General features: G+C 43.7%; 2 protein-coding genes across 3 annotated transcripts; both read left to right on the forward strand.

Moving 5' to 3' along the window:
• The first annotated feature begins 105 nt into the window (after nucleotides 1–105).
• On the forward strand, nucleotides 106–20,381 carry mapk12a (mitogen-activated protein kinase 12a). 2 transcript variants are annotated; one of them, XM_072710201.1, is made up of 12 exons: nucleotides 106–485; nucleotides 2,017–2,146; nucleotides 3,143–3,201; nucleotides 3,629–3,740; nucleotides 4,159–4,188; nucleotides 4,302–4,349; nucleotides 4,770–4,884; nucleotides 7,649–7,720; nucleotides 9,067–9,146; nucleotides 11,041–11,119; nucleotides 19,235–19,408; nucleotides 19,505–20,381. In XM_072710201.1, exons 1-12 carry the CDS (start codon nucleotides 367–369, stop codon nucleotides 19,570–19,572), a joined length of 1,086 nt encoding a protein of 361 aa, XP_072566302.1. In that variant the 5' UTR covers nucleotides 106–366; the 3' UTR covers nucleotides 19,573–20,381. The 2 variants fall into 2 exon arrangements, with proteins under 2 accessions (XP_072566302.1, XP_023671037.2); XM_023815269.2 differs by lacking the exons at nucleotides 19,235–19,408; nucleotides 19,505–20,381 and adding exons at nucleotides 13,810–13,983; nucleotides 14,080–15,315 and having other exon boundaries at nucleotides 129–485.
• LOC111845681 (hemagglutinin/amebocyte aggregation factor-like) lies at nucleotides 15,508–18,142 on the forward strand. Its single transcript, XM_023815271.2, has 5 exons — nucleotides 15,508–16,614; nucleotides 16,759–16,837; nucleotides 17,046–17,234; nucleotides 17,665–17,817; nucleotides 18,018–18,142. Exons 1-5 carry the CDS (start codon nucleotides 16,563–16,565, stop codon nucleotides 18,061–18,063), a joined length of 519 nt encoding a protein of 172 aa, XP_023671039.2. The 5' UTR covers nucleotides 15,508–16,562; the 3' UTR covers nucleotides 18,064–18,142.
• Nucleotides 20,382–21,640: the final 1,259 nt, after the last annotated feature.

The following is a 21,640-nucleotide window of genomic DNA, read 5'->3' on the forward strand; positions in this document are numbered from 1 at the left end:
CTAAAGCTCTATGGAAACTTTTTTTTTTATTCAGAAGTTACCTTCAGTTTCATTCCTAATCGCGCGAATGCACATCAGTTTTAAGGAACTACACTGTTCAGAAATAAATAAACAAATAAAAAACAGAAACAAAGACACTAAATTTATAGCAAAAATGAAAAACATTGCAGGATACTGTGGGGAAGGCTGTATGACGCCCTAAAACGAAGGGGAGGCGTGAGATACTGCCGATCACAAGGAAGGGGAACGGGCTGCGTGTTCAAGTTACTATAAGCAAGAGTGAGTAGAGGGAGGGTGTGAGAGCAAGGTGCGACGAGAAGGGCTGGAGGAAGCGTACGGATTGATTTGGGTTAGATCATAATCGACATGTCAGGTCGGATACGGCAAGGCTTTTATCGTCAGGAGGTGAACAAAACTGAATGGGAAGTGCCGGAGAGGTACCGGGAGCTGCGGCAGGTCGGGACGGGGGCTTACGGCACGGTGTGGTAAGTCCAAAACCTACTCTGTCAGCGTCGCTGTAATTCTTTGTTTGTGGGCTGATCCGAGATTTCTCCAGTAATGATTTGTCAAACTGAAAGTGCTAGAGAAACGAGAAAATATAATCTGTCCAAAATGAAAAGATTTTTAATAATCAGAATGCAGGATTTTATGCAAATTCTTTTACATGGTGTTAAATTGGAAAACCAGTGTATTGGTGTAAGAAATCCCGGTAAGACGATTCCTGTATTAGTAATTACTTAACAATATAGTTGCAGGATCGTGTACGTATTCTGAGATTCGCTTCGGATACGTTTCTTTTTAACCCCCGTAGTCCCGTATCTCAGAAACCCCACCGATCTCCTTCACTCCCTGATCGCTGTGAAAAGGATTTCTCCCCCCATTGTAAAGCACTTATAACAAAAAGTCCCCCGCCCCAGTTTTATTGTTCGAAATCGGCGTGCAGAAGTAGGCGCATTATCATTGATCGGATTCGACGACGTAACGTGCAAGTGCTTTAAAATTCGTTAAACTTAACATTATGACAGTTTTCCGGGTTGACACTGCGAATGCTATTTTAGTAGTAAGTGCAAAGGAAATCCCCGCCTATTATTTTCTGCTCGACCTGGGCGTCTGCAAACCGCACGTCAGTTGCCGCTGATTTATTTTCGGCGCAACGTTACCGCTGTAAAACGCACGTGTCGGCGCTTCCTGCAATGTCCTGTTTACGGGGTGACGGGGCTTGGAGGTGCACCTGTAGTCACCTTTAATATACCGGGACCCAGCTTCATCTCTCTAATAAGCGTTTTCAATGCCCCCCAAAACAAAAGTAAGAAAGCAGAAAGTGTAAAACATTGCAGCCAGTGTTGTGAAACAGCACTTCCTGGATTGCAGGCTGCCCATACTGAGGTGAGGCGGCATGAAGACATGGGTGGGCCTTTCTGCAAATCCACAGTTACCATTATCCACCCCCCGGCCTCCCCTCCCCCCAGCCTCTGACAACCACCCACTTCCTCTGTTCTTATGAATGGCCCTGTACTGAGGTGTCTTCATATTCACTTCTTAAAATAAAATGGAAATGATTCCATTGCAATGTCATCGACAAAAACCTTTATTGTCCGTAACTGCCAGAGGACACAACAGTGTCAAGGACGCCCCATGGTGTCGCAAATATTGTTAAATGAGGATATTAATTAACTTTAACCAAACCATTAGGCATTGTTATTAACTTCATTATAATACAATTATTATGGTACAATTGTAATGGCACCCAAAATATGGTCGGCATCTAGGTAAATTGTTCTATGGCTGTCTATGTGTTGTATCTTTGTCCTTTAAATGTTTAAAAGTTTGTTCTAGGTTGTTCTGCCCACAAAGCCCACCAGCAGTGCTGTGTCTCAGTTTCAGTATCTAACTGCTTAATGAGTCTGATTTCCCCAAGTCATGGTGAGCTTCGTGGCTGTTGACCACATTCACCAAGGGTTTAGGCAGGTTGGTGACTGCTAACCATCGACCACTAGATGGCCTTTGTCTCCTCAGCTCGGCGCTGGACCGCAGGACAGGGGTACAAGTGGCCATTAAGAAACTCCACAGGCCCTTCCAGTCGGAGCTCTTCGCCAAACGAGCGTACCGCGAGCTGAGGCTTCTGAAGCACATGAAGCACGACAACGTGAGCCCCCACGCGACTCCACCCTTCCTTTAGCCTGTCCTCCACCCTCAGTCATGTACCTGGGCAGCCATTTTGCTAACCAGACACAGTGAAAGCTTCATGCTGGGGTTAGAAATTATACATCATAAAATTCCATTCTAACACGGCGCATTCACTCCTAAATTAACTGGCCTCACTGGAAAAGTACCAGCTAACAAACTAATCTGCCTTGTGTATGTCAGTTCCAGCTGGATTTATTGCACTTTCTATGCATTCTATCATAAATGTAACTAGTGCTCAACAAGAAACTTCTTCCCATTCAGAATGGCTCCTTTAAATCAACTGGACTCAGCCTTGTACTTCACCTGGAGTAGTTCAGGGTAACACCTTCCTCAGGGCTTAGGGGTTCCGTAGTGATTTTGGTATTAATTCTCTTAAAATTCATGTGTCAGGTATTAAACACTCACTGACCAGCGTGTAAACTGATATGTTACACTTCTGTTCTCTGTAGTACGTATCAACTCAATGCCCCTGTAACCATGATAGTCAGAATAATATTCTGAATAATAATATTCATAATAATAAGAGTAATAATAATAATTTTACTGAGAGACATACATACAAAGCATTTTAAATTCGTTTCGCAGCTCTGCGTTTTACCAGAGCACTGTGTGCAGTATTATAATAAAACAATAAAAATGATTGCAGCAATAAATTGTCGCTCTATCCGTCAGCTCTGACCACTAATTATAAAAATGTTCCATAGTGAAGTATCTGCAATCTAAACAAAGGAGCTGTGTATTATACAGTAAATAGTATTGTTCTAGTAGTGAGAATTTTAAAAATGCAGTTTCATGATTATTGCTGTGTTCCCTTTAAGATCTTTAGTGGCTTTTTTTAACAGTGCCTCCTGAGGTTCTGTAACTCCTGGCCTATCCCTTTTGTGCCCATGTGCCATGGCTAATTCTCTGAACCTCACCTCCTCTCTGTCTCTCGTCTTCTGTTGGCTGGGAGCAGGTGATTGGGCTGCTTGATGTCTTCACTCCTGAGATTTCCATGGACAGGTTCCAGGATTTGTGAGTATTGCTGTCTGCGTCCGCCTGTCCCACTGGCTCATTATCGGTCACCTGACAAGGCGTGATCCCGCTGCGTGTTTCACAATGACACCTTGGTTCCGGGTAGCCGTGTGTGTTTTATGTCATTCACATGCTAACATAGTGCAAATGCTAACATAATGGGAACCATAAACTACATAATAATAACTCGTCATTTAATGAGTTTTTAACTATAATTGCCATTTAAACATGCATTACAACCTGTATTTTACTTAAACTGAACATATTTTTATTGCGCTTATAACCAGTAAGACTGGTCTATGTGGCTCACATTTTCATTCCATTGCTACATGGAATCTCAGAGGTTCCTCAAATGACTGGCTCATTAGAGTGTAGATTTGAGCGACGTGTGTGCCCCCCCCCCCCCCCCACTCCCACTATGTGGCAGTTACCTGGTGATGCCCTTCATGGGTACGGATCTGGGCAAGCTGATGAAGCTGCAGAAACTGTCAGAAGAGAGGGTGCAATTCCTCGTCTACCAGATTCTCAAGGGACTTAAGGTTAGCCACCACTTATCGGCACACTGATACCGGGCCATTATGCAACATATACACACTATCACAGGGGAGCTTTAATGCTCGGGTTTACCCAGGCTGACGCCCAGGGGTCTCCACTCAAAAGGGGCTTCAGCTAACCTGTTAAATAAAATTTTAACCCCGCCCCCAACCCTGATCTGAAGTTCTCCAGATTTATTTTCCATGGCTTGCAGAGCAATTATATCAATAATAGGTCATTGAGCAAGGTTTTTAACCCCAGACACTGCTTCAGGGGAACCACATTAACAGCTGATCCCTACGTGTGGCTCTCACCTATATTAAGAGATTGAGATGGGATATGTTTAATGAATTCATGTATACTTGTACAAATGGCAAAGTACCGTTATATAAAAAGTATGAACCTTTCTATCTCCCTATACAGTACATCCACTCAGCTGGGGTCATCCACAGGGTGAGTGACCTTTGACCTGGGGGGTGAGAACAGGGCTGGCACTTATTCCAGCTGTGTACGTGGGGGGTGCGTCTGTCTCTTTTCGCTGATCCAGTGTTTTTTTATACCAAAAGGACCTGAAGCCAGGAAACCTGGCTGTCAATCAAGACTGTGAGCTCAAGGTACGTCACCAATGAGCCCTGCAGCCTGTAAGAAATGTATCGGGTCAATATTTTTCATTGACTATGGATTTAATGTTTAATAATAACCGTTGGGATGTTCTGTGTATCTGGAGATCTGGGTTCTGGGTTCTCCTATTTCCATCCACAGTCCAAAGACATGCAGTTAGGTGAATGGCTGTTTCTGAATTACCCGTAGTGTGTGTGTGTGTTCTGTGAGGGATTGGTTTTCCATTCAGGATGCCCCCAAACTACGGCCTGTGATAGGCTGTACTGACTGAAGTGGCTGCAAAATGTTTGTCTGTATTATGTAGCTATATGCCATTGGGACTTGTTAATTCATATTAATATACACAGCTGTTACTTTGTATAGTTTAGCTGTGTCTAGTTAAAGTATAGTAGCAAAGTGGTCCACTGTTGTAGATCCTGGACTTCGGGCTGGCTCGGCAAGCTGACAGTGAGATGACCGGCTACGTGGTCACCCGCTGGTACCGGGCCCCAGAGGTCATCCTCAGCTGGATGCACTACACCCAGACCGGTGAGTTGGAACAGATGAATCATTTCAGGTTGCTATATTATATGAACCCTGACTGTTATTCCTCTGTCTTCAATAACTGTTTATACACTAAAGGGAGTATTTCTCAGCTGCTGGGTTGTGACCATTTTCATTGGGTTGCAGAGAGTGTCTAAAAAAAAAAAAACACCAGTTGACGACTTTGACCGTTGCCATCTCCCACCCCAGTTGACGACTTTGACCGTTGCCATCTCCCACCCCAGTTGACGACTTTGACCGTTGCCATCTCTCACCCCAGTTGACGACTTTGACCGTTGCTGTAATGTGGGTCCTGGGCCTAACCCAGTGATCTAGCGTCTGTCCCAAGTATAAGGTGTTAGCTGGGGGCAAATTAAAACAAAGTCATTCTACACCTATAGTAACTAAACGCATAGTAAGTGTTGCCCCATGGAGTTTTGATGATGCTAGCCGACCACTAGCTAAGGTGCGGCATTTAAGTCAAGCTGGGGATTTAGTGTCAGGCAATATTTCCCATTAGATAACCATCACATACAGCCATTTACACTGACAAATAGGCCCCCTCCTCAGTTCTAGGGCTACTTGAGATCAATGTGGAGACACTTTCCACATCTCTACAGATGAGGTTTCCATCTGCCATATAAATAGCCACCAGAGGTGTGACTCAGCCATAATGTGTTTTTGAGCAATTTGGGATGAACCCTAAGAAACTTGGCATGATGTTAATGAGCACTACACTGTCAGAAAAGACAACCAATTTGTACCTTTTGAGGGTACAATTACTTGTCACTGGAGCTGTACCCTCCAGGGTCTGTCAATTTTACCCTAGCTGTAGGTAAGTGTACCCTTTAGTATAATTTAAGGTACAGAAATGGACTCTAAGGAACAATTTTGTATCATTGGGGGTACATGTTGTTGGTATCTTTGAGAACAAAACTCTACCAGAGCTGTATGCTTTTTCTGACAGTGTAAGACTCTAAAAGATTATGCTGTTTGCACATCTAAACTCAGAGTTCACTTACCTTCAGCCCTATTATGTGCGTACTGATTGTGTCCTTCATGTTAGCTTGCCTTTCCTTCACTGCCCTATCATATGGAAATTTAACATGTTCATACAGTGGTACCTCAGTTCTCGAACTCATTAGAACTCGAATTTCTTAAAAGTCGAACCAACCAGTTCGAAAAAAAATTACCTAGAGCTCGATCTGAATCTCAGAAGTCAAACCGTAAACGCCGACCTAAGATAACTTGTTTACACTAACTGAATACATATATTTAGACAGTAAAAATACATTTAGACAACGGTAGTGTCACGGCTCGACAAGAAGCAGGACAGAGATCCAGTAATGCAGGGAAAGGTAGGCTTTAATGATATTAGCCTATAGCAAGGTACAGAATCGGCGAGCAGGAATCGTGGTCGAGGTTTGTAGTCTGGGGTCGTTGCCAAGGGGATCCTTCCAACAGGAAGACACTGGACTGGGGAACACAAGGAAGGGAAGACAGGAGATGCCGGGTTCAGCGGGACAGGTGGGTAAAGAACGGGAGCTGGTCTGGGAAGGGAAGGATAGCAGGCAAGGATTGTACAGGCGGTAAACAGGTAATGCTGGGACAAGCGGGTAGACGAAAGACAGGAATAATGCTCAGTACGGCATCTAGACATCGGCTCAATACTTCGCAAGGAAGTTCTGGGGCTGTCCGGGGTTAAAGGCGACTACTTGTCTGCTAATGAGTTGCACCCGTTCGGTCCCACCCCAGTGGGCGTGACAGGTAGACAGTAACAGTAATTATTATTATATAATAAAATACATGTAAAAATAAAGATTTCTTATTAATTATTTTAATATTAATAATAAACCATTAATACATTTAATTATAATAATATTGTCGTGCCCAGCAGGGAAGGAAAGGAGACAAAGGCGCAGACGTCAGGGTATCGGGGAATACGGGGTTTAATTACAGGTAAGGCAGGCAAAACGCAGACAGACAATACAATGACCGGACTGGGGAAACAAACTGAAACGTGAACGAAATACAGAGGACTAATGACAGCAAGCAGAAACAGCTGATCACACGGGGATTCCACACGGGGTTAACGAGGGGGCGTGGCACACGGAAGGAGCGGACAGTCGGGGCAGGACACATTGGTTTTTTTAACTTTACACATTGTTTGGATACATTTATTTTCTTACTTTACTAATTACTGTTTTGATAAATGTGCTTAGATGTGTTTAGTACAGTATATGCTCTTGTTTTATCTGGTTCATTTCGTGTTGTCGATGCTAAAAAAAAAAAAAAATCATATTTAGGTGTAATTTTTGGGGCCGGGAACCAATTAATTGGTTTTCCATTATTTCTTATGGGGAAAATTAAATTCGTTCATAACTCGAACTTTTTAGGATTCAATCTGGAGTTCTGAACGGATTAAGTTCGTGTTCTGAGGTACCACTGTATTAAATATCGCTGTGGGCTCAGTGGAACTGTAGCCTCTTATCATTTTTGGGTTTCAGTTTGTGATCCTGGTTCTGTGTGCATGGAACTTGCTTGTTCTTCCCAAGTTTAGTGATCCTAAATTAGTTTCTGTATAAGTGTTTGGTCTGTAATGGTTTAGCATCTCGCCCTGGGTGTCACCTACCCTGGTTCTTTGTGCTGGCTTGGCTGGAAACAAGCAGTTATGAGAAATGGATGGATGTTTATCAAAATGCAGAAGAGTTTGAAACTGTGTGGCATTGATATTTGTGCAGTGTAAACTGAAACATCCCTCTACCCTCAGTGGACATCTGGTCGGTGGGCTGCATCATGGCGGAGATGCTGCTTGGAAAACCTCTATTCAAAGGTCACGACCGTATCCTGCTGTCACCTGACCAGTAACGTGTGTGATGCTGGGGCGCCTTTTTAGGCCTGCTGTGTGATAGAAATTTCGCTGAAGTCGATTTGTTTAGGAGTCTGACAAAACTTTATTACCGCAACGCTTTGGGGGAACAGACACTCAGCAGTCTTTCTCTGCGCCTCGTGATCTGCTCCCCGAACAACAAGTGCATGCATCTTTTATAGCCAAAAACGCGACAGTTTAGGGAGGGGTCAGATATCTGTAGACACCAGTTTCTTCTGTTAAACTGGACTCATTATCAGGTAAAGGCAGGGTTGACCTTTTCATGATCACTGTTTTGATTGCATCACCCTGTTCAAAACAAGTTAATCTGAAATCCCCTTACGTTCCTTAGTTCTCTTTTCAAGTGGTCTTGACCCCTAAAATACACACATTTCTTATAAATGTTTTCTGCAGCAAACTTACTTCTCAGATCAGGTCTGTACCTTGACCTTTTTCCAAAACAAGCTACCATACCAAAATAATGTATGTGATGCTGAGGTGCTTGTGTAGGCCTGCTGTCACCTGACCAGTAACGTGTGTGATGCTGAGGCGCCTGTGTAGGCCTGCTGTCACCTGACCAGCAACGTGTGTGATGCTGAGGTGCTTGTGTAGGCCTGCTGTCACCTGACCAGCAACGTGTGTGATGCTGAGGTGCTTGTGTAGGCCTGCTGTCACCTGACCAGTAACGTGTGTGATGCTGAGGCGCTTGTGTAGGCCTGCTGTCACCTGACCAGTAACGTGTGTGATGCTGAGGTGCTTGTGTAGGCCTGCTGTCACCTGACCAGTAACGTGTGTGATGCTGAGGCGCCTGTGTAGGCCTGCTGTCACCTGACCAGCAACGTGTGTGATGCTGAGGTGCTTGTGTAGGCCTGCTGTCACCTGACCAGTAACGTGTGTGATGCTGAGGCGCCTGTGTAGGCCTGCTGTCACCTGACCAGTAACGTGTGTGATGCTGAGGCGCCTGTGTAGGCCTGCTGTCACCTGACCAGCAACGTGTGTGATGCTGAGGCACCTGTGTAGGCCTGCTGTCACCTGACCAGCAACGTGTGTGATGCTGAGGTGCTTGTGTAGGCCTGCTGTCGCCCCCATCCCTCTCACACACACATCCATCACCTACACACCTGCCTTCTGTACCAGTTAACATGCTATAGTAAATAGGAAATCCTGTAGAGTTCACTATTCAGAAAAGCTAGAGGGTTATTGCAATAACTACCAACAACTGGACCTTTCACACCTCAGTTATCAATGTAATTAACCCACCAAGACATTTGACTTGTTCTATATTGGGTAACCTTTGACCCTTGACCTGTGGAGAGCAGACTTGGATCAGCTGACAGAAATCATGAAGGTTACAGGCACCCCAACTCAGGAATTTATCATGAAACTGCAGAGTCAAGATGTAAGTCATGAACATGAATTTATAGCTTGTCTCCATGCTTTGTCCCTGGTGTTTACAAGGGTGTGTATCATCAACCTAAAATGGCGTTAAAAATACTGTTCCTTTCAGTTAGACAGATGAATAATATGCCCATTTTAAGGTGACTCCATGTATGATTTTATGTAGCATGGCAAAGGAAAACAGCTGTTTGGAAGGATTGACTGTAACTGACCATATTTCCATTACATTTCTAAATTAACAGTGTAAACAAATTTTAAATTCCTATAGTCTGAACTGTTGTTTTCAGTGTGCCCTGGGAGTAGTTAATGGTAAAGTGAGAACATTATGTCAACTGGTGTGGCTATAAGACTTTGACCCGCTTATCTCTGTGGGAACGTTATGTCAGCTGTAATGTGTGCTTCCTTAGAGGTGCAAACAAAGTGAAGTTTCTTTTTTTCTTCTGGTGAATATACAGCCGTGGAAAAAATTAAGAGACCACAGCAACACGTGTGTGTGTGTATATATATGTATATATATATATATGTATATATATACATACATACATACATACATACATACATACATACATACATACATACATACATATGTATGTGTGTGTGTGTATATGTATGTGTGTGTGTATATGTATGTATGTGCGTGTATATGTATGTATGTGCGTGTATATGTATGTATGTATGTATGTATGTATATATATATATATATATATATATATATATATATATATATATATATATATATATATATATACACACATACACACACACACACACACACACACATATGTATATATATATATTAGGGTGGTCCAAAATTAACAACTTCACACAGCTTTCCCTCCACAACCCTAATTTTATTCTTCCCCTTATTACAAATGTGTCTGCCAAATTTTATTATGATTGGTCATTATTTAGGTTATTGAGGTCGCTCAAGCTGGTAGTAATGCAACACTGCAACAGCTATATTGTATTGTGTAATTGTATGCAATAAAACAAGGAAAACATGCAGTAAACAGAATTAAAAAGAACAGAAGAAACATGTCAAATTAGCTGATACTATCTTGGATTCAGGTTGTCTGGACTCTTACTGTTATATATTGTCCCATAACGTTCTAATGTTCTTTATCATCAGTGTCGCACTGTTGCTGTCCCAACTCCGTTTTCAGAAGGGTAGACTTGGCGCAGGTTGGATATTTCTTTCTGTGTCTTTCAACCAAACGTAGGAGATACTGCTTCTGCTCCTCGTTCTTGGTCAGGGATGAATTGTATTGCTGCATCAATGCAATGGCTCACTCTGCACAATCATTCACGACCTTCATTTTTGACGCTGCTGTTTGAAGTTCCTGGTACGAAGGGTCGTCATTCCATTCTCTTGGGTCCTTAGCCAAGAAATTTTGCGCCTTCATCTTCCCATTTAATGACAGTACTTGCAATTAAATAGATGATAATTTTTTCATTTGAGTTTACCCTGGAATTTTGGCAAATTGTCTTAATCTGAGTCCACAACAAACTTGTGGGACCTTGAGCGACCTCTAAATGTAGTTCAATTTGCTCCATATTTACATCATATCTTTACTACATCTGATAGAACATATTTAAACTTGTGGAGGTGGGTTTTAATGAAATTCAAAATTTTCCATAGTGCCGTGGACCGCCCTAATGTACATACATATTCAGCTATCTTTTGTAGTAACATTAATTTCAGTAATGCAATTAGCATATGTAATTCAACTAATAATGGGAATATGTACATTTCAAACACAATCCTTCCATAGTGTGTGAGTTCACTTTTATTGCATGGTCACCTGACCAGTAAGGGAGTGTTCATAATGTATGGGAAAAACCACACTGTATGAAACCACACTGTACCTTAATTGGGTGTGTTTGTCTTGCATCAGGCCAAAAATTACATCAAGAGGCTGCCAAAAGTTCAGAAGAAAGATCTGAAGGATGTCTTTGCCAACATCAATCCAGATGGTAACCAGATCAGCATTTTGTCTTTCATGTATTTGCATGATGTGTTGTTTTTATTCCATCCCAAAAGCATTCAGGATATACCTGATATAATGGAAGGATTTCTAATTAAAAGGAATTTAGCCCTCTAAGATTTATAGGGGTCTATTGTGATCAGTGTTTATGGAGATATGAGACATTAAAAACCCGATTTACTCTGCAGGGCAAAATTAGTGTGAGGGTACAATCTGTAAAAGTGCCAGTAGAAGTGGCCAATTCTGCAGGTGACTTACTATGAATACGCAAATTTATGAATACAGACTCAGTCAGTTCATTTAAATAATGACAGACCCAATCTACCAAGGACAACGCAAATTAGCGTAAGGTCGCACCTGATGAGGGTGCGGGAAATCTACTAACAACACAGACACAGCATTTTGCAATCTGACAAACATTATAAGCATAGGTAGGCCTAGTGGTTTTAATATCCCGTGCAGTATGTATTTTTCATGTAGCGCCATACTGTAGCTGAAACAACAGCTGTAATGCTTCAATAGGCAGCAAATGATATGATATTGTTGACTACAAGATACTAGAAACGCTATGGATCGCTGTGCAGAGTGAATTGAGAGGGGACCCTGGTAACTGAGTAAACCCTTTTTCACTAACAGAACTTTATAACGCAAGAATTTTCCACATATAACTGTTCAGCATTGTAGATTTATAGCTACTGCTTCAGTCTGTGCCTGAAAATTTAGATTATGTGTAATACAAATGCATATCGGTAAGGCAAAATCCCTAATATTATCGATTTATCATGGTAATAATTATTTAAATTATGCCATTTAAGTAAACACGTTGTTACCAAGCTGAAAATATGTGAATAATCAATAGTAATGCTAATGGAGCTAATATATATGATTATAATCAATAAAATGTAGCTATCTAGCTAAATATACATTAATAATCTAATAAAACAAAAAACCTTGTGATATATCGTGAAACTGGCAGAATCCTAAAAAATACCTTAATACAAATTTTCAGCCATTCTGCCCAGCGCTATGCGTAGGTTTACGCTCCTGTATACTCAGCGGCGCCTCCACCTGGCAGCAACTGTCACAGCCGTGTCGAAAGCACAATGAGACATTTTTCCAGTGTTAAATAATGGCGCAATTTGGCATGAATAGTGTATAGCAAACCTTAGTTAATCACGTTGCATGATCCGTTTAAAAACTTGGGAAGCAAACTCCCACAAATGCATATGCAGTATAGCCAGTCGCAAAATTAACTTTGTCAATGCCTTTCCACGACTAACTTTTCGCTGCGTGTTTTTAGGAAATCACAACAGCAATATTTTTACACCAAAAGATGGTTTGCGCTGGAGCAAACTGTTAGTAAATCTGGCTCAAACCTTCAGGAAATGAGCAGTGAAAATGGTTCTTGCACCACTAGAGGGCAGATGTTTCTCTATAAGGAGAACCTAAGGGGAACAGGTGAGGGAACGGCTATCATAATAATTTCTAGTCCCCTTGTAAAAGTAAAATATTGATACCTATTAAGTTGCAAATAGAATTTTGAGTGATGTTGAGTTTAACATGTATTCACTTGTCTGTCAAATCAAAACCACTCACAAAATAAATGTACGCACTTGTGTATGTATGTCTATGTGGCAACTTTAAAAAGATGCAGAAACTCACCAGAATAAATGAAAAGGCATAAAGGCAAACAATGTTAGGCTGTGTAAAGAGAGCCACAGGAAATATTCATGCCCTCCCCATGCTGGGATTCAGCTGGAGCAGCTGTCGCTACATACAGGGAAGGTCCCAGATCCTTCATTTTTTTACCACTAGAATTGCTTTAAAGGTGAACTGGACTGTGCTTTATTCGCAGTGTCACCCAGGTGGGCGGCACTGGAGTGAGACTCCTCTGTCTTTGCCTCTCTCTCACCCATGAGTGTCAGATTATCTGTTATAGATATCAGACCTACACTCCTGAACTGGATATTCCTCTTATCAGGTCATGGATGATGCTCTAGCTGCCTAGATTCTGCATAACACTCAACACAGAATGATAGCTGACTTCATTTAAATAAATGAATTTCAATTTAGAAGAAAAAGATTCCTCAAAATAGATATGCTTTTATCACCCTAACCCCACCCTCACTTCATACTACCCTGTCCTCTCTTCACACTGGCCCCACCCTCCGTTCATACTGCCTTGCCTTCTCCTCACACTGGTCCCACCCTCTGTCATACTGCCCGGCCCTCTCTTCACATTGACCCCGCCCTCTTTTCACATTGACCCCGCCCTCTCTTCACACTGGTCCGCTCTCTCTTCACACTGGTCCGCTCTCTCTTCACACTGGCCCGCTCTCTCTTCACACTGGCCCCGCTCTCTCTTCACACTGGACCCGCTCTCTCTTCACACTGGCCCGCCCTCTCTTCACACTGGCCCGCCCTCTCTTCACACTGGCCCGCCCTCTCTTCACACTGGCCCCGCTCTCTCTTCACACTGGCCCCGCTCTCTCTTCACACTGGCCCCGCTCTCTCTTCACACTGGCCCGCCCTCTCTTCACACTGGCCCGCCCTCTCTTCACATTGGCCCCGCCCTCTCTTCACATTGGTCCCGCCCTCTCCTCACACTGGCCCCGCCCTCTCTTCACACTGGCCCCGCCCTCTGTTCATAGTGGTCCCACCCACTCTTCTCTCCCCTAGCCATGACCCTCCTGGAGCGCATGCTGGTGCTGGACCCTGAGAATAGAGTGAGTGCGGCCGAGGCTCTCACGATGCCGTTCTTTGCCGAGTTCCGGGAACCTGAAGAAGAGACAGAGGCCCAGCCCTATGACCACTCGCAGGACAATGCTGAGCTGACACTGGAGCAGTGGAAACGTAAGGCACAGGCTGCCACGCTGTATGGGTTTGTCTCTGCAGTGCCTCTTCTCTGTGTCAGTCCCCATAAACATGCCCCTTCCCCTCTCCCCACAGGGCACACGTTCACTGAGATCCTGTCGTTTCAACCAGCAGTCCTAGAGTCCAAAGAGACATCTTTATGAGTCGAGTTAATCTTCATGTCACCCTCCTGAGTCTGAACCTGTACATTCCTTTGTTTTAAAAGTGTGTATCTCTTTATGACACAGTGTGTTTTCTTGTGCACATTCAGTTCACTGCACTTCTGTGTGTGTGCACACTGGCACATGTGTACTGCTGGAGACATGTGTGTGTGTGTGTGTGTGTGTGTGTGTGTGTATAATGTGTCATCTCAGAATAGTGCACATTCTACTTCTTTAACATCTAGGTGTGTCACTGTAGTTTCTTGTTTGTAAAGGGTGTGTGTGTGTGTGTGTGTGCCAGGCTGATCAGTGTGTGCCGGTGTGTGGGTCCTGTATATGTGTGTGCCGGTGTGTGGATAGGTGTCCAGGCCAATATGTTCCTCCCGCACCTCCTAGCGTCACAGAGAATCTTAACACCTTCATCCCTGTATATACCGTTTACTCAGGCCTCCTATAAGCCTGTGTACCTCCTCTGCCATTGTTACCTTTACAAGGTGCCTGAGGATTTCAGGCTGCGCTGCCTCCTGGGAGGTGGTAGGACTGGTTTCCTGTCACCTCAGCAGGGTGTGACAGCAGCGTGTGGAGATTAAGTCTTACCTTGGATAGTGTGATTAAACACTGAATGCTGCGAAATTGGAAACGTGATCCGAAACTTGGTGATAAACGCAATCTGCAAAATTGTTGCCGTATATAAATTGTGTGAATCGATTGAAAACTAATTTTAAAAAATCAGAATTAATATCAGTTATGTAGATTGATTTTCTTTTTTGGAATATTATGTACTTTGGATTGTGCTAAGAAAAATTGGGGGTAACATAATAATATAGAATATTTAAGGATATTGTAGGAGGCCAACTCATTTTGGTATGTGTGTGGGGGGTGGGAGTGGAGGGGTGTTCCCTGACCTGAGGTTTACTTGAAACGCTCTTCATGAGTGTTGTGTTTCTGGGTGTATGTGTGTTTGTGTCATGCTCGTCCGCCTGGTGAGACTGTCGTCCTCACTGCACATGCAGAGATTGCTTTACTCTAATTTTCCTCATTGTGTGGGGGCCTGATAACAGTCAGTGTCACCCAGCCTCACGCTTTCAGCTGCTCTGTAGTACTGCTGACTGTTCTTATGATGACATGGACAAACCAAATGTTTTGATAAAAAAAAATGTTATTAAAAACATATGGTCTGGGGTGTTTATTTGTTGACGTAACCTTTGTGATTTCTGGTTCTTGGTTTTTCCTGACAGGCTGAGATGACAAGAATCTAGTAAGATGTGGTAAAGCAGCAGTGTTGGGTCCTCCCCAGCACAGTAACCCTGGGATTTGCTGTTCAGTTGTCTCTGACGTACAGTTCACTATATGTGAGCGACCTCAGGTGTGGCAGCCTTGGACCAGTAGGGGGGAGTGTGTTCCCCAACCATGTGAACTCACTCTCAGGTTAACTGTAGGCAAAGCTAGCATTGTAGTCTAAAACAGCATTGCCTTATTTATAAAAATCAAGCTATGTTTACTTTAAACATGACTAATTTATCCAGACTGTCTACACAGTGCAAGGCCATAGTCAGTCTATACCATCTGGTATAGGCTCCTGGCCCATATGTCCCTGCATTAGCTAAAGTCATGAGGTGTTTCTCAATAGCAAGATCGCAAAGGTCGTACTTGTGGTCTTGGCAAGACCAGTCTTGCTAATTTGCTCTCCAAGAACGAACTTGAGGCGCAATGAATCATGGGATTGGTCTTGTCTTATGAGGATGCAACCAATGTATCCTTGATATTTATGGGGGGGGGGGCAAGAACGACATCTAGGTATTTTTACCGTCCTCTGAACTTGTGTTCTTAGTATTGAAACTGGTCTTCGGCAATGGAAGATGATGTCAAGGGGTACATGGGGACACAGGTACAGTCAAATACGCATATTGAGAAACACCCATGGAGGATCGGTGGATGAAGTTACTCAACCTGAATGAAAATAAACCACGATGAATACTTTAGTGATTTAGACTTGGATTATGTTACTTTTCCAGTCTTTATACATTTATACAGGGTAATTCAAGGTCTATTACAACCATATTACTCAATAGCAGCAAGTCTATAATGAGGGACCGTTCAAAAAATTCTGAAACAGAAAAAAAATGAGCCATTTCACCATACGTGTATAATGTTCTGACTCAAGGGGATAAAATAATATCAGATGCAAAGTATGTCAAGTTTCTTACAGAACATTGCAAGTGTTGCAGGTATACTGACAAAAAAACCTGGTGAAACTGACCGTAACACCTGAACAAACAAAAACGCTGACCTTATAGTGCTTTTGGAAACATGGAGACCTTGATTATATTTAGGTAGCGGCAGGGGAAGGCAGGCTGTGTTCGTATAAAAACACCCCAGAAGCTGTGGTTTTTATGCATTTTACGCACTTCTAAAACAATGAAGAGGCTCCTCCTTCTTCTTCTTGTCTGTCCTTTAGTACAAGGGTTAGGTAATATCCATTTTAATTGTGATGCCACAAAAGTTGATTTGGAATGTGATTAAATTCTTGGTGTCATTTACTAGATGGGTAGATTTTTTTAATCTTCTTTTCTTGCAGAACGAGTTTTTAATTGCTGTTGTGTTCTTATTGCAGAACCCCGCTGGGAAAATATTTATGATGAACCTCTGAATTTCAACTGCTCAAACAGACAATCCATTTCTAGTATATCTAGGTAAGAGGTGTGCTAGCTGCTGTCGGTTTGTAAAATAATTGCCTTTGGGTTGTGAGAGGAGATGTAGCTAAAGGAAACTCACACACAGAGAGGTCCTTCATACCTCTAAGTTCATGATATATACTTGCCGTACAATTGTGATCTCCGTTGCTTAATTCAATTGTGTTGTCCAGTGAAGCAAATGCCAGTTTCAACATCTTTTTTTTAGCAAGCATGACAATCTCTATGAGGACCGTATATGGGAGTTTCAGTGCAAGGACACCTTTAACTCAAACCCTCAGTGCTTCTGGACAAACTATGTGAATAGTTTTGATGAGCAGTTCACCTTCGTGTGCCCCAACAATTACGTCATGACGGGGATGGGCAGCATTCATGACGATAAATATGGAGACAGAAGGTATTATTATTATTATTATTATTATTAGTATTACTAGTACTACTACTATTACCAGACATATGAGGCACTGATTATCACTAAAATCCAACTTGTTGTACTCTTAGAGTGTTATTTTCATCAGCTTGCATATTTTGGGTTGAATGGAAAAACTGCAAGAGTATGCATTTCACAATGTTTTGAGTAAACTCTGTTCCTCAAAGCTTTTTCAAATTTTAGCATGCATATTACAAACAACTCACAATATGAATTGTTTTGCAAATAATTTCTATGTGCTGGTCTTTATTGGGCAAGCCTAAAGTTTCAGATAGTTTCAATTTTTATATCAATGCATCAGTTTGTCGTTCAGTATCTAACTACTTTCTTGTTTTTCATACTGAAGAATATTTTAGTTTTCATTTCATATTTGTTTTGCAATGTTCCTTATTTACAGATGGCAGTTTCAGTGTTGCCAAACTTATAACTACTGTAACTATAACTGTCAGTGGACGCCTTATGTGAACTTTTATGATGAGGAATTCACATGGCTCGTTCCAAGTATGAATTACCTTGTTGGAGCTGAAAGTGTCCACAGCAATTCTTATGAGTACGTATGAAATCATATACCTAGAAATGGATTTTACATTTTTAAATTGTTCAAAGTCATCCATAATCTAAATTTGTTCACCATGAAAGTTCTGACAGATATAAACTGCTACCTTGTCTGAATTTATTTTTGCTTACAAGTAAGTCGTAAATTCTTTTACTACTTTGCTTATTAAATAAAACTGTTCTGTGTTTTGCCAGAGATCGTCGCTGGAAGTTCTACTACTGCACACGGAGCTATTGCTGATTCATGAATGTCTGAAAAATCATCCACGTTTCTGAACATTCATCAATAAGCATCATCAATAAACAGACAATTCAAAATAGACTTCTTAGCCTTATTTCAATGTGTTCGGAGTAACCAGACATTCAAACCAAACTGAACAAAATCTCAGAATTGTGATTCTTATATTTAAAAGGTTCTACAAACACATTCCAAACATCAGACTGTCATCAGATACGCTATACGGACAAAAGTATTGAGAAACCTGGCCATGACATCTACAGGAACGTTTATGACATCACAATCTAAATCCATAGGCGTCAATATAGAGTTGGACCCCCTTTAGAGCTATAACAGCTGCCACTCTTCTGGGAAGGTTTTCCACAAGATTATGGAAGATGTCTGCGGGCATTTTTGCCCATTTGTCCAAAAGAGTATTTGTGAAGTCAGGCACTGATATAGGATGTAAAGGCCTGGCTCACAATCTCGGTTGTAGTTCATCCCAAAGGTGTATGATGGGATTGAGATCAGTGCTCTGTGAGGGACAGTCAAATGCACAGTGTCACCCAGGTGGCCGGCACTGGAGTGAGACTCCTCTGTCTTTGCCTCTCTCTCACCCATGAGTGTCAGATTATCTGTTATAGATTTCAGACCTAGACTCCTGAACTGGTTATTCCTCTTATCAGGTCATGGATGATGCTCTAGCTGCCTAGATTCTGCATAACACTCAACACAGAATGATAGCTGACTTCATTTAAATAAATGAATTTCAATTTAGAAGAAAAAGATTCCTCAAAATAGACATGCTTTTATCACCCTACCCCACCCTCACTTCATACTGCCCTGTCCTCTCTTCACACTGGCCCCGCCCTCTTTTCACATTGACCCCGCCCTCTATTCACACTAGCCCCGCCCTCTCTTCACACTGGTCCCGCCATCTATTCACACTGGCCCCGCCCTCTCTCCACAATGGCCTGCCCTCTCTTCACACTGTTCCCGCTCTCTCTTCACGCTGGCCCCGCCCTCTCTTCACGCTGGCCCCGCCCTCTCTTCACACTGTCCCCGCTCTCTCTTCACGCTGGCCCCGCCCTCTCTTCACGCTGGCCCCGCCCTCTCTTCACGCTGGCCCCGCCCTCTCTTCACGCTGGCCCCGCCCTCTGTTCATAGTGGTCCCGCCCACTCTTCTCTCCCCTAGCCATGACCCTCCTGGAGCGCATGCTGGTGCTGGACCCTGAGAAGAGAGTGAGTGCGGCCGAGGCTCTCACGATGCCGTTCTTTGCCGAGTTCCGGGAACCTGAAGAAGAGACAGAGGCCCAGCCCTATGACCACTCGCAGGACAATGCTGAGCTGACACTGGAGCAGTGGAAACGTAAGGCACAGGCTGCCACGCTGTATGGGTTTGTCTCTGCAGTGCCTCTTCTCTGTGTCAGTCCCCATAAACATGCCCCTTCCCCTCTCCCCCCAGGGCACACGTTCACCGAGATCCTGTCGTTTCAACCTGCAGTCCTAGAGTCCAAAGAGACATCTTTATGAGTCAAGTTAATCTTCATGTCACCCTCCTGAGTCTGAACCTGTACATTCCTTTGTTTTAAAAGTGTGTATCTCTTTATGACACAGTGTGTTTTCTTGTGCACATTCAATTCACTGCACTTCTATGTGTGTGCACACTGGCACATGTGTACTGCTGGAGACGTGTGTGTGTGTATAATGTGTCATCTCAGAATAGTGCACATTCTACTTCTTTAACATCTAGGTGTGTCACTGTAGTTTCTTGTTTGTAAAGGGTGTGTGTGTGTGTGTGTGTGTGCACCAGGCTGATCAGTGTGTGCCGGTGTGTGGGTCCTGTATATGTGTGTGCCGGTGTGTGGATAGGTGTCCATGCCAATATGTTCCTCCCGCACCTCCTAGCGTCACAGAGAATCTTAACACCTTCATCCCTGTATATACCGTTTACACAGGCCTCCTATAAGCCTGCGTACCTCCTCTGCCATTGTTACCTTCACAAGGTGCCTGAGGATTTCAGGCTGCGCTGCCTCCTGGGAGGTGGTAGGACTGGTTTCCTGTCTCCTCAGCAGGGTGTGACAGCAGTGTTTGGAGATTAAGTCTTACCTTGGATAGTGTGATTAAACACTGAATGCTGCGAAATTGGAAACGTGATCCGAAACTTGGTGATAAACGCAATTTGCAAAATTGTTGCCGTATTTAAATTGTGTGAATCGATTGAAAACTAATTTTAAAAAATCAGAATTAATATCAGTTATGTAGATTGATTTTCTTTTTTGGAATTTTAGTGTACTTTGGATTGTGCTAAGAAAAATTGGGGGTAACATAATAATATAGAATATTTAAGGATATTGTAGGAGGCCAACTCATTTTGGTATTTGTGGGGGGGTGGGAGTGGGGGGGTGTTCCCTGACCTGAGGTTTACTTGAAACGCTCTTCATGAGTGTTGTGTTTCTGGGTGTATGTGTGTTTGTGTCATGCTCGTCCGCCTGGTGAGACTGTCGTCCTCACTGCACATGCAGAGACTGCTTTACTCTAATTTTCCTCATTGTGTGGGGGCCTGATAACAGTCAGTGTCACCCAGCCTCACACTTTCAGCTGCTCTGTAGTACTGCTGACTGTTCTTATGATGACATGGACAAACCAAATGTTTTGATAAAAAAAAAATGTTATTAAAGACATATGGTCTGGGGTGATTCACCCCCTCCTGGAGCCGACACCTTATCGTGGTGGAGGGGTTTGCGTGTTCCAGTGATCCCAGGAGCTAAGTTGCCCGGGGCTTTATGCCCCTGGTAGGGTCACCCAAGGCAAACAGGTCCGGGGTGAGGAACCAGACAAAGTTCGGCTCAAAAGACCCCATTTGATGAAGAAAATATTGGAACCACGTATTCCCTTGCCCGGACGCGGGTCACCGGGGCCCCCCCTGGAGCCAGGCCTGGGGGTGGGGCTCGATGGCGAGCGCCTGGTGGCCAGGCCTATACCCATGGGGCCTGGTCGGGCACAGCCCGAACAAGGCACGTGGGTCCCCCTTCCAATGGGCTCACCACCCGTAGGAGGGGCCATAGGGGTCGGGTGCATTGTGAGCTGGGCAGTGGTCGAAGGCGGGGACCTTGGCGGTCCGATCCTCGGCTGCAGAAGCTAGCTCTTGGGACATGGAATGTCACCTCTCTGATGGGGAAGGAGCCTGAGCTGGTGCGCGAGGTTGAGAAATTCCGGCTAGACATAGTCGGGCTCACCTCGACGCACGGCTTGGGCTCTGGAACCAGTCTCCTTGAAGGTGGTTGGACCCTATTCCACTCTGGAGTTGCCTGCGGGGAGAGGCGCCAAGCGGGGGTGGGCATACTTATTGCCCCCTGGCTGGGTGCCTGTACATTGGGGTTTACCGCGGTGGACAAGAGGGTAGCCTCCCTTCGCCTTCGGGTGGGGGGATGGGTTCTGACTGTCGTTTGTGCATATGCACCGAGCAGCAGTTCAGAGTACCCACCCTTTTTAGAGTCTCTGGAAGGGGTGTTGGAGAGCATTCCTTCCGGGGACTCTCTTGTTCTACTGGGGGACTTCAATGCTCACGTGGGCAATGACAGTGAGACCTGGAGTGGCG

The sequence above is a fragment of the Paramormyrops kingsleyae genome, chromosome 3, assembly GCF_048594095.1.
Source record: "Paramormyrops kingsleyae isolate MSU_618 chromosome 3, PKINGS_0.4, whole genome shotgun sequence".
Lineage (NCBI taxonomy): Eukaryota > Metazoa > Chordata > Actinopteri > Osteoglossiformes > Mormyridae > Paramormyrops > Paramormyrops kingsleyae.

What these genes read in the sequence shown, in the direction of transcription:
- mapk12a (XM_072710201.1), top strand. Translation starts at nt 367, where the DNA reads ATGTCAGGTCGGATACGGCAAGGCTTTTATCGTCAGGAGGTGAACAAA. An exon ending in TGAAACTGCAGAGTCAAGAT is followed by an intron (nt 9,147 to 11,040) that starts GTAAGTCATGAA and finishes GTCTTGCATCAG; the next exon opens with GCCAAAAATTACATCAAGAG. An exon ending in TGCCAACATCAATCCAGATG is followed by an intron (nt 11,120 to 19,234) that starts GTAACCAGATCA and finishes TCTCTCCCCTAG; the next exon opens with CCATGACCCTCCTGGAGCGC.
- LOC111845681 (XM_023815271.2), top strand. Translation starts at nt 16,563, where the DNA reads ATGAAGAGGCTCCTCCTTCTTCTTCTTGTCTGTCCTTTAGTACAAGGG. An exon ending in TCCTTTAGTACAAGGGTTAG is followed by an intron (nt 16,615 to 16,758) that starts GTAATATCCATT and finishes TTCTTATTGCAG; the next exon opens with AACCCCGCTGGGAAAATATT. An exon ending in GTCCACAGCAATTCTTATGA is followed by an intron (nt 17,818 to 18,017) that starts GTACGTATGAAA and finishes GTGTTTTGCCAG; the next exon opens with AGATCGTCGCTGGAAGTTCT.